The 12,208-nt window shown below is 40.2% G+C and overlaps 1 protein-coding gene across 1 annotated transcript; it reads left to right on the top strand.

Annotated features, from left to right (window-relative positions):
* The first annotated feature begins 2,405 nt into the window (after nt 1-2,405).
* FGF21 (fibroblast growth factor 21) lies at nt 2,406-8,875 on the top strand. The gene is made up of 3 exons (XM_026677607.2): nt 2,406-3,094; nt 3,538-3,641; nt 7,422-8,875. Exons 1-3 carry the CDS (start codon nt 2,851-2,853, stop codon nt 7,719-7,721), a joined length of 648 nt encoding a protein of 215 aa, XP_026533392.1. The 5' UTR covers nt 2,406-2,850; the 3' UTR covers nt 7,722-8,875.
* Nucleotides 8,876-12,208: the final 3,333 nt, after the last annotated feature.

Raw genomic sequence — 12,208 nt, 5'->3', positions numbered from 1 at the left:
GCCTAGTTTTTCAGCCCATTTTTTGTGCTGAAAAAATCCCCCTCGGCTTATACTTGAGTCAGATTCCCTCTGAAAAAAAATGGTGTGGAGTCGCGGCCTCCGGCGGCAGCGACTCCCAACAGCCAGCCGGGAAGGGGAAAGGCAAAAGCGCTTTGCCTTTCCTTCCCGAGGCGGCGGACTGGGGCCGCGCCGGCGGTAGTGACTCCTGACTCAGGGGGCCTCCGAGGAGGGAAAGAGAGTGACTCCTGCCTCCCGCTGTCATCATCATCTTCTTCTTTTGGGTTAGTGAATCAATTAAACCTTTCATGATAGTGAGATCGTTTCCCAAATTAATTATTTTTATTTTTGAAATTTACCAGTAGCTGCTGCATTTCCCACCCTCGGCTTATACTCGAGTCAATAAGTTTTCCCAGTTTTTTGTGTAAAATTAGGTGCCTCGGCTTATATTCGGGTCGACTTATACTCGAGTATATACGGTACAACGAACGGTTGCAGGAACTGGGCTTGGCTAGTCTAGTAAAGAGAAGGACCAGGGGAGACATGATAGCGGTCTTCCAATATCTGAGGGGCTGCCACAGGGAGGAAGGGGTCAAGCTATTTTCTAAAGCGCCTGTAGGCCAGACAAGGAATAATGGATGGAAACTGAACAAGGAGAGATTTAACCTGGAAATAAGGAGAAACTTTCTGACAGTGCGAACTATCAACCAATGGAACAGCTTGCCCTCGGAAGTTGTGGGAGCGCCATCACTTGAGACTTTCAAGAAGAGATTGGACTGCCATTTGTCAGAAATGGTGTAGGGTCTCCGCTTGGGCGGGGTGGGGGGGAACTAGATGACCTACAAGGTACCTTCCAATTCTGATTATCTGTTATCAGTTGGCACTTCTGAGTGGTCTTTAAGGGCAGTCCCACATAAAGCACATTGCAATAATTCAAACAGGAAGTGACTAAGGTGTGAGTGCATATACATTTTTAAAACTCCCAGCAAACTAGTATGATTCCTCAAATAAAAACTTTAAAGGAATTTAGAAAAGTATTGATCCTTCATTATGACTGTTGCTCAGTTCTTTTTCTACTTTGTTTATATATTATTGCTGTAGGGGATATGTGAATATCTTTTTCTTTCTCTCTCTCCCTCCTCTCTTATTTTCTATTGATTAATTTTTCCTATTGCTTCAGTCCAAATGATCGCAGTTCAATTATAAATACTAAGAACACAAAAAGCAGGAATAATGGAAGTTTTTAGGAGCTTGGTAGCTGCCCAGATGAGGTGAGAAAAATCTGTCTGGAAAAGGCAATCTCTAGATACCCAGGTCCATTTCAGGTTTTAAAATCAAATTCCCATGGTGGATCCATTTATGTCATCTTCAGTGCTACACTGAAGCCTGGTATAGACACTTCCATCCAGCTAACAGGGGATCTAAATGGTATTCTATACTTTGAGGTTGTCCAGCAAAATGTCAAAATAAACAGAGGAAATAGTATTCATTTCAGCATGGTTACTGAGGAGAGATACTATATGCACAAAGATGGAAAGATTTGACACCACCCATTATGGAGGGATGGTTCATGAAGTTGATCAGCGCCTCTAAATGGTCAACAACTTGAGATCCACCAGTAGATATTGACCTACTTACTTCTGTCTACAGTAACTGATAATTGCTTCTCCATGAGGAACAGTGGTGGCACAGTGGTTACAATGCCATTTTGCAGGCTGATTCTGCCAACTGCCATCAGTTCAATCCTGACTGGCTCAAGGTTGACTCAGACTTCCATCCTTCCAAGGTCAGTAAAATGAAGATCCAGATTGTTGGAGGCAATAGGCTGACACTGTAAACTGCTTAGAGAGGGCTGTAAAGCCTTACGAAGCAGTACATAAGTCTAAGTGCTAAATGCCATTGCTTCCCAAAGTTTGCAGCAGGATTTGTGCTCTGCTCAACCTCTGGATATTCAGGGGTCTTTGGCATCTGAAGCATGTGGTCTGTTTCTGCAGAATAAGGGCTGTGAGAATTACGGCTGCACTTACAGCTGACAACAGCTTGAGTCCAGAGCATAAATAGTCAAGAGAGACACATATTTAGAAAGATTAATAGAAGCACAGGACAGGTTGGATAAGTCAGAGAGCTGTTCCAGGATGCTGAGGCAATCATAGCCTTTCCATCATCTCCCTCCCCTTTCTTCTCTCCCCCTCCTTCTGGCCATCATTTTCTTGTAGTCTTGTATTCCCTAAGTTACATCATCCTTTCCTGTCGGTAGCTTAAAAGCAGCTGCAGAATGATAATATTTAGACTTTGGCATCCTCGTGACCCCATGTTAGAAGCAGTTGGAGCAAGAGGCACCCCCGTGACTCACCCTTGGGGACCTAGTGAGTGTGTGGGGAAATGGAAGTGGGCGGAGAATTGTAGGCAAGGCAAAAGTCAAGGGGAAGGTCGTTTACCTCTGTTGTAGAGCATGTGCGTATATATATTGGCGAGTTTGCTGATTTGGAGCAAATTTGGCACAAGACAGAGCAAGAAGGAAGACACTCCTGACTATTCCCATTGATTGGGTGACTGGAAGTTTACTAGGCTCCCCAGATCCCATCCCAAGAATAACAACCTTTAGAAGCTGCTTTAGAAGTTCTGGACTTTATTTTATGTTTTTGTGAATTCTGGACTTAATTTCTGGGTGAGACCAATTAGGGCAGGAATCCAGAATTCTCTATAGTCTTCCCTCAAAACAATAGAATCCAGTGACTGGCAAAACTAGGCTAAGACTTTGAACCTTGAGTTCCCCCTTGAATTTCTTCTGAGAACAAGACAATCTTCGCCATCCCAGAACTACATCTTGCTTGGATCAGCCATCCTTGAGCCATGCTGTCTGTTTCAGTTCTTCTCCAATGCAACAGTTATTTCCTGCTTCCCATTAACCTGCTTTTCTGGGCTGCATTGGTCCCCAGGACTGGGGCTTCCCCAGTGCCAGATTCCAACCCTCTGTACCAGTTTGATGGGCAGGTCCGGCTTCGCCATCTCTACACAACCAATGAACGGACCCACCTCCACCTGGAGATCTTCTCAGATGGCACAGTGCGTGGCTCCAAATACCAGAACGCCTTCAGTGAGTATTTGGGAAACAAATCACTCTGGATCCCTCCAAATGAGTTTTTCCAGAGTTATATGTGGAATTGGGGCACAGCCAGTTGGATTCTTTGGGGAAGGATTGGGTACTAGATCCTGAAATATAGTTTTTCAGAAGATGACATTTCAGAACACGTAACTTCTTAACATGTGTGCTATTTGAAAAACTCTGTAAAACAAATGTTAAGTTTGTCCTCCGCTGTAGATGGTCACATTAAACTTTCAGAGTAAAACAAGTAATGGAAACAGGAACTGTAGAAGGTGTTCTGGTGGCCTCCCACAGATTGTGTTACACTCTACAGATGTTATAAATCAGGACTGAAGAGAATCTGAAGAGGTTGATGGCTATTAGAGTTAGAACCATTCTAAAGAGTTTTCACTTTTCACAAGTTATTTTTATTCTTTTCCCCCACCAATCTGCAGGTTTGATGGAAATCAAGGCGGTGAAGTTGGGGATCATTCGTATATTGGCCAAGAAAACCTCTAGATTTCTTTGCATGGATTCTGAAGGACATCTATATGGTTCAGTAAGTATAATTATCTGGGCTATGTCTTTGTATTTAGAGCACTTTTTCTCAATCCCGGCAGCTTTTGGATGTGTGGACTTCCTCCCAGAATTCTCCAGCCAGCATGCTGGTTGGAGAATTCTGAGATTTGAAGTCCACACATCTGGAAATTGCTAAAGAAGAAATACTGGTTTACAGCAAAGGATCAATGGAGTAAAATAAAGCTATACATTGAAAGATCCACCTGTCTGATTATGAGTTTATCCATTTCCAAAATATGCATTTTTGGGGATCATCTAACACATTATTTGGTAACAATTCTAAGTCTGCCATTCCAAACACTCAAGCACCAGTTATGTCTTCTCAGACACAGGTATGTGTTTTCCAGAGATAGCTGAGTTGTTTTGATTCACAAATTAAATTTGCAACCCCAAAAATCATACACACCCAAAATAACTTGTGATAGTACTTGATTAAAATCAGAAGCAAACTGTTTTTACAGACTGGACCATTTTAATCTTCTTGATGCTGAGGGGATTTAATAGATTAGTGAATATATTCTGAAATCATAATAAAAAGCCTACATTTTTAGAAACAAGCTAAAATGTGGTGACATCCATTAAGAAGTTGTCTGTCATAGCAGCATTTATTTTTGCAATCCCCTATATTTATTTATTCATTCAGTTTGCACGGCTGCCTATCTGAAACTGGTGACTCTGCATGATAATTCATAAAAGCAATTAAAACAGTTGAAACACAATATAAAAAAGAAATTAAATAGAAATAAAAATGGAGACATATACTATGTCTTATATAATAACCAGGAAAAGGTTCATATATTCTTCATATATTCTGGTGTATATACAACCACAATAAAGATCAGAATTTCAATTGCTAAGCAAGACTTTTGTTAAGAGAGTCACGCTCAATTTTATTACATTCTTTTTCACATGGTTGTTAAGTGAATCACTGCATTAAATGAACCATGTGGTCATTAAGCAAATCTGGCTTCCCCCATTGACTTTGCTTGTCAGAAGCCAGCTGGAGAAAGTCACAAATGTTGACCACATGACTCCAGAATGCTGCATCCATCATAAATGCATGCTGGTTGCCAAAGGCCCAAATTAACATCTCATGATCATGGGAATGCAGTGACGGTCGTAAGTGAGAGGAATAGTTGTAAATCACTTTTTTGAGTGACTTACAACTATTTTGAGTTATTTTTCACCTTTAACGGAGTGAAATGATGCATCAAACGGTAATTTTTTTTCAACTGAGCTATTTCAAATGGGCCAAATTTTAGAATGCGTCCAAAATGTGGGACTCGTGACATCTATGGGACTGAAATTTGGAAATTAAAAAATATATTTTTTAAGATCTAAGAATTATCATGAAACATTTTATGACATCATGCAAAGTATCATAAAACTTTTCCTGAGTTGATGTTTGATTGTGCTCTACAGTTCAACGTGGGCTACTTTCAAGGCAGATGCAACTTTGAATATCCCCCTGGATTATTAAGAACTTTTCAAATATATTAAAAGGTCTGTCATTATTGAACATACTGAGGCATCTCCAAAAGTTTTATCTCTGAAACAATGACCCAACAGGTCATGGGTTTTCTTGCACGCTACTAGAGCAAGGTAAAAACACTCATTACAAGGGGAGTGTGTTTTTGAGTTAAACATTTAATTACTGGGCCAGTGAAACAGAAATACTTTGGGAAGGGAGAAAAATAATTTGAATAAATATTTCTTATTTTGAATCATTGTGTCTATGAAAACTAAGGGGATAAATAATACAGGTTGCAAGTTGCAATCCAACTATTTTGACTTCTGAAATTTGAACTTGTATGCTGCAAAAAGTTGTCCTCAGTGCATAGAAATAGAAACTTTTGGCAGATGCTCAGGATATAAACATTGCAAATAAACAAATGGTAAAGATGTTAACACTGCAGAGTTCAAGACAAATTTCCAGCCTGAATGGAGAAACTGCAGATTTGTTGATCATACTACATTCACTATTGATATAATCCCGTAGCAGTGAAAATAGCATTTCTTTAGCTGAAATGAATTTATATTTTGGTGTAGTTTGAATTCCTAGATTAGGTACGGCAACGTATATAGGGCTGAATTGGTCTTTACAACAGTTTGTTTAATGACTGTTCAAAGTTACAACAGAACTGAAAAATGTGACTTATGACTGTTTTTCATAAAACAGTCCTTTGCAGCATCCCCACGATCATGTGATCAAAATTCAAATGCTTGGCAACTGGTTCATCTCGTGATCTGCTTTTGTGACCTTCTGACAATCAAAGTCAATGGGGAAGCCAGAGTCACTTAACAATCTTATCAGCTGCAGTGATGAACGTAACAACTGTGGCAAAAAAGATCGTAAAATGGGGCAAAATTCATTTAACAAATGTCTCACTTAACAACAGAAATTTTGGGCTCAATTGTGGTCATAAGTCAAGGACTATCTGTACCTATGGATTATATGGTCTTGAATTTCTCTGAGTTAATTCTGTAGGCGGAAATTGGGCACAGGCTTGACTAGATGCTACAAGAAAGTTCTTGGTGATAAGAATTGTCTGACAGTGGAAAAGATTACCTAAGGAAATTATTGTCTTAGCTTAAAATGCAATAATAGGAAGTACATGGATATCTGAAGCTACAAGACATAATATAACAGAGATGATGGCAGAAGATTGGATAAATTTTTTCCCTCAAGCTTATGATCTTGGTATGATCCTACACCTTTGATTCTATGCTCAATTTGCACAGATCATTGTTGTTACAATCTCCTTGCAATAGGTAGTCCTAGAGCAGGGGTGTCAAACTGGCGGCCCATAGGCTGGATGCGTTATGTGCAGGCCACACCCATCCCAGCTCTGCAAAGGCAAAAAACGTCACAATAAGTCGCGATACTTCACTTGACATGATCGAGTTTGACACCTGTGTCCTAGAGTTACACCCATAATAAAGCCTGCAATTACCCTCGTATGTAATGACAGTCATAAAGCAGGTCACTGTGTGACTGGACATGATTTGATGTCCTTTTTTGCAGCAATTAAGTGAATGATGCAGTCTTTAAATTACTCTTTGCTGTGGGACAGTTTTTGCCAAACACCATACATAAATGCAAGCTTAGTTGCCAAGTGTCCCAAATGCAGTCACGTGACTGTGGGAGAGGTAGAATTGGAACATTAAAACAGGATCCCGTTTTCAGAATCTGTTGTAATGTCAAATGGTTGCCGAGCTAACCTTTAGATAAGGCTCATCCGAAATCTTGATGTGGCCTTCAGTGGCCCGCTAACAATTGCTGCTTGATTGTTTTATTTATTTGATTTGATTTGTCAATCACTTTCAGATAATAGAGATAAGAATAAACATAAGCATAAACACAGGAAATAGGCACAAATAACTGGGAACAATAGGACAGGGACAGTAGGTACAATTGTGCACTTATGCATGCCCCTTACAGACCTCTTAGGAATGGGGCGGGGTCAATAGTGGTTAGTTTGAAGGAAAAGGAGTGGGGGTTTGAGGATGTAACTACAGAGTCAGGTAGTGCATTCCAGGCATTGACCACTCTGTTGCTGAAGCCGTACTTTCTGCAATCAAAATTGTGTTTTTTACTGTGACACAAGATAATTTAATACACAGGAAGCAATTATAGGAGCAAGATAACAATTAACTTAAACCTAGCCCCATTGAAGGTAAATGAAATGAAATTCAGTTGTTTTTGCTCCTTTATTCTTGGCTTGAAGACCTAATCCAAGTGTTCTCTTCCCTTTTGCAGCTATTGTACTCAGAAGAGGCCTGTAACTTCCGGGAGATGCTTCTTCGAGATGGCTATAACGTGTACTATTCAGAGGCCTACAATCTTCCCGTGAGCCTCAGCGTGGTGGAGAATTTGACCCAAAGCCATCAGCTGCCCCCTTTTTCCCAGTTCTTACCTTTAATTAACAAGGTTCCCCTTGAACCCATGATTATGGATCAAGAATACGTTCAACAGGTACAAGACGTCGAGTCAGATGATCCCTTCAACATAATGAATCAAAATCAGAATCTGAGAAGCCCAAGTTTTGCCTTCAGATAGAGCAGGACAATGGATGGGCTGGGGTACAAAATCGGATGTTCAGAAGGATCCTTCCTAAGCTCAGCCATCTCTGTTTTATTGCTTTAATATGAAGAGTAAATATGAGGAAGGCAGATCAGGGCAAAGGAGCAGAGAGATGAGAGGGATGGATGCCATTGGCTGAAGCCTCATGAGACTCCCAAATTTCAAAACAGACGCAGAATTCCTGTACTGTCTGAATCACTTCAACTTTTCTGTTTCCCATTGTTAATCTTGCTGGCTTAAAAAAAATAATCCAAGGTTTTATTTCTATTTATCCAACTATTTAAGTAACTTATATATTATATGAGGTTTATTTATTTTTGAGTAAATTAGATCAATAAGGAAGCAGGAAGGGAAGGCATAATGTGAAAATATTTTGTGCACAGATATTTATATATTGTTATTTATATGTAACCGTTTATGTGTGTATATTTTCTGCCTGCATATTTATTTCCTTTTCTGGCAAAGACCAGCCAACTGAATTTTAAATCTGAATTGCAGATATGATCATGATTTTATGCCTAATATCTATTTACTTCTCCCTTCTGTTTGAGAACTGTTTCTGCAAAAATCAATTCATGAGCCGTAGCAATGGATGCAAAGAGGTTGAGGCTGCATGTTAAAATGAGGCAGGCCTTCCATCACATCCACCATTTTGACTTTTTTGACCCCCCACAGATTCCCTCACAATGAGGCTTATGAATCAAAAGAGGCCAAAATCCCCTTTGAGCCCTATTTTTATGTGCCTTCTATTTTTTTTAAAGCTTGCATTGTGCCTGTAAGCTATTGGACCAGAGATAGCTCTAATAAAGAAAACAAAGTAAAAGGCATTTGTATTGATTATGAATGTTTATTTATTTATAAGCTATACTACATTGTCATTAAAAGAATGTGCCTCTGCTGTGTGTGTTTCAGCAGCAGTTGTTTCTGGTCAAATGTGTTGCCCTATTGACAATTTATTGACTTGACACGAATCTGCAAATTGTTGTATTCTCTTTCTGTTTCTTTGTTTTATTTTATTTTTATAAAAATACCTGTTTCCCTGTGCTTTAATTGTGATCAGTGTTAACTGTCAGTGAACTGAAGCGTGAATGGTGTATTTTTAATGTGAACACAAATAAAAACCTTTTTTTAAAGAAAAAGAAGCAATTCATTGATGGCAAATAAGCTAGTTCTTAGAAATGTTTTCATTGGGCAACAGTAATTAATGAGAAAAAAACAGAACAAATGAGTGTATCAGCAGGGAGGGCACAAAAATTAGGCATCCCCAATGGTGCAAATGAATCCTAAGCTCCTCTGGAGTCTCAGATAGGTTCAAAATGGGCAGGTCTTCCCTTTTATCCACCATTTTGACAACATCCTTCACTCTGTTGGACACCTCTTCCAGGCAGTAATTAATGAGAAAAAAACAGAACAAATGAGTGTATCAGCAGGGAGGGGAAAAAAATTAGACATCCCCAATGGTGCAAATGAATCCTAAGCTCCTCTGGAGTCTCAGATAGGTTCAAAATGGGCAGGTCTTCCCTTTTATCCACCATTTTGACAACATCCTTCACTCTGTTGGACACCTCTTCCAGGCAGGGTTCCTACTACTTTGGGGTTACTTAGAAGTCATTAGTCAGAATTCAATTCCATCAATTCAATACTTCTTTCAATGGCTCTTATACAAGATATGGCAACTCTCTAATGTCCAAAACCCACCATTTCATTGCAAGCTTGATTCTCCACCAACTCATTGTAGTTTCAGAATTTGTATGTCTGCCTTGTGGGTACTTTCACAAAATTACTTCCTACCAGCCTTCACAAAAGGCCTCCATTATTCCCAGTTCACTTTAGTCTTTTATTTATTTATCTGCTGGATTTCCATCCCTTCAGAAATTCAAGGTGACATACACAGTGCTCCCTCTTCTCCTTTCCCCCTCACGGCAACCTTGAGGATGGCTCAAAGCCACCCCTGAAGAGTGGACTTGAAACTGGATCTCCCTGCTCCTAATCCAGTGTGTAATGCTGGTTCTTTCTGAGCAATGGCATCTTTCCAAACCAAGATTGAGATTAGACAACCACCATTTGTGCTGTCTGTATAGGGCCAAGGAATATTTTTGCAGAAAGAAACAAGGGTAGAAACTGTTGCAAAAATCTAGCATTTAACTCATGAGGTACAGGAAGCTGGCATGTGCCAAGGGAAATGTCCTGGAACCATGTTAGACGAAGAGCCAATTGTTATTGCCAAGGGATCAAAGGTTGGTTGGTTTTCCCAATATAAACTGACGGGAATTCCCAAGAAAGTGAAAGAAATCCGAATCGGGTAGCAAAACGCAGGCTCCAATTGCATTTCTTTTGGCACTTGAGGGGGAAAGTGTCCTTGAGAAGAACTGAGGCAGTGTTTGCCAGTAAAATGGGCAACTTTTTGGCCATCAGTGATTGCAGAACATCCTGACTGGAACACTATGCAAAAAAGCATTGTTGTCTTTTCTAAAACACCCTTTAAGTGTAACCACAGTAGCTACAAAAGCACTGACTGGATGGCACAGCTATTTTTCCTTCCTTCCTTCCTTCCTTCCTTCCTTCCTTCCTTCCTTCCTTCCTTCCTTCCTTCCTTCCTTCCTTCCTTCCTTCCTTCCTTCCTTCCTTGGCATCAAGAACCTCAGGGCTCCCAAGTAAGGGTGAAGCATGCATCCAGACAGAGGCAACTGCAGGGAGTGGTAAAAAAAAAATCAAGATGGCTGCTGTGGATATGCATTAAAAAGAAGTGGGCTTCAATGGCAGGGTTGCAGCCCCCATCATGGTCTTTTTGACTCCTCCTTTGGATGCCTGCCCTCTAAGGAGGATCTGACAGACTTTCAGACATCTGCTGGATCAAAGCAAAACTCTACTGTCCAGAGGGCTTTGCCAGAATCGCCAAGAAGAATGCTCCTTGACAGCAATATCTCTTTGTGCATATACCAGCCTTCAAAGACACCCTTTAAAAGGATAAGTGTGCATGCAGGGTGTACATGTAGCCCTCACCTTACAACAGTTCATTTAGTGACCATTCAAAGTTACTGAAAAAAATGACTCATGGCTGTTTTTCATACTTACGACCATTACAGCATCCCAATGGTCAAGTGATCAGAATTCGTATATTTGGCAGCTGACTCATATTTATGATGGTTGCAGTGTCCCAGGGTCATCTGATCCCCTTTTGTGACCTTCTGACAAGCAAAGTCAATGGGAAAGCCATATTACTGACTTAACAGTAGCAGTGACTCACTTAACAAAGGTGGCAAGAAAGATCATAACATGGGGCCGCAAAACTCATTTAACAAATGTCTCAATTAGCAACAGAAATTTTGGGCTCAAATGTGGTCTTAAGTTGAGGACTACCTGTAGTAGGCCAAGTGTTTATATTAAAGGGCATACAGGAGGTCCTCAACTTGCGACCCCACTTGAGACTGGAAAGTCTGATGCTAAATGAGTCTGTTGTTAAGTGAACTGCATTTGACTTTACAATCTTTTTTGCCAAAGGTTGTTAAGTGAATCACTGCTGTTGTCAAGTAAATCATGAGGTCGTTAAGTGAATCTGGCTTCCCCCATTGTCTTTGCTTGTCAATAGCCAACTGGGAAGATCACAAACGGCAATCACAAGACCTCAGGATGCCACAAGTGTCATGATTACATGTGAATTGCCTAGTGACTGAATCTTGATCCTGTGTCCCTGGCGAAGCTGCAACAGTTGTAATCGTGAGGAGCTGTTGCAAGTCAGTTTTTTCAGGGCTGATGTAACTTAGAATGGTCACTAAATGAATGGTCATAAGCTTACAACCATAATGGAGCCCAAAATTTCTGTTGGTAAGCAAGACATTTGTTAAGCGAATTTTGCCTCATTTTACGACTTTTCTTGTCACCGTTATTAAGTGAATCTGGCTTTTCCATTGACTTTGCTTGTCAGAAGGTCACAAAAGGGGATCACATGACCTCCCTGGGACACAGCAATCGTCATAAATAGGAACCAGTTGCCATGCGTCTCAATTTTTGATCATGTGACCCATGGGGATGTTGTCTTGAAGTGTATAAAATGGCCACAAGTCACTTTTTTCAGTGGTGTTGTAACTTCAAACAGGCACTAAATGAACTGTTGTAAATTGAGGACTACCTGTATCGTATCTGAGCTGTAACAAACCATTCCACCATTAGGTTGTAGCAAAAAGATGCTCAAAATCTTAACCCTTGACAGCTATATAGTGGCTGCAATTGTGTAGGTAGAATCATCCTACTGTTAGAACGTTTTGGAATTGATTTTGCTTGTTGTGGAATTATTTTTGCTAAAGGAACATCTCTCTTCTCTTGATTTAAGTAGCCCAACCACGTGAGGCCCAACTCTTTTAAAACCTCAGCAAGAACTTAAAAAGAAAAAGAAAGAAATTGTCTTGCTTTAAGAAATCTATTCTTCATGCCAACTTTAAAGCAGTTTGTGTGGAATCCTGAAA

Source organism: Notechis scutatus, chromosome Z (genome assembly GCF_049901735.1).
Source record: "Notechis scutatus isolate UNSWTSFEM ecotype Mainland chromosome Z, rNotScu1.2, whole genome shotgun sequence".
NCBI classification, from domain to species: Eukaryota; Metazoa; Chordata; class Lepidosauria; order Squamata; family Elapidae; genus Notechis; species Notechis scutatus.
Note: the sequence above shows the minus strand (reverse complement) of the source record. Positions and strands in the feature narration are given on the sequence as shown.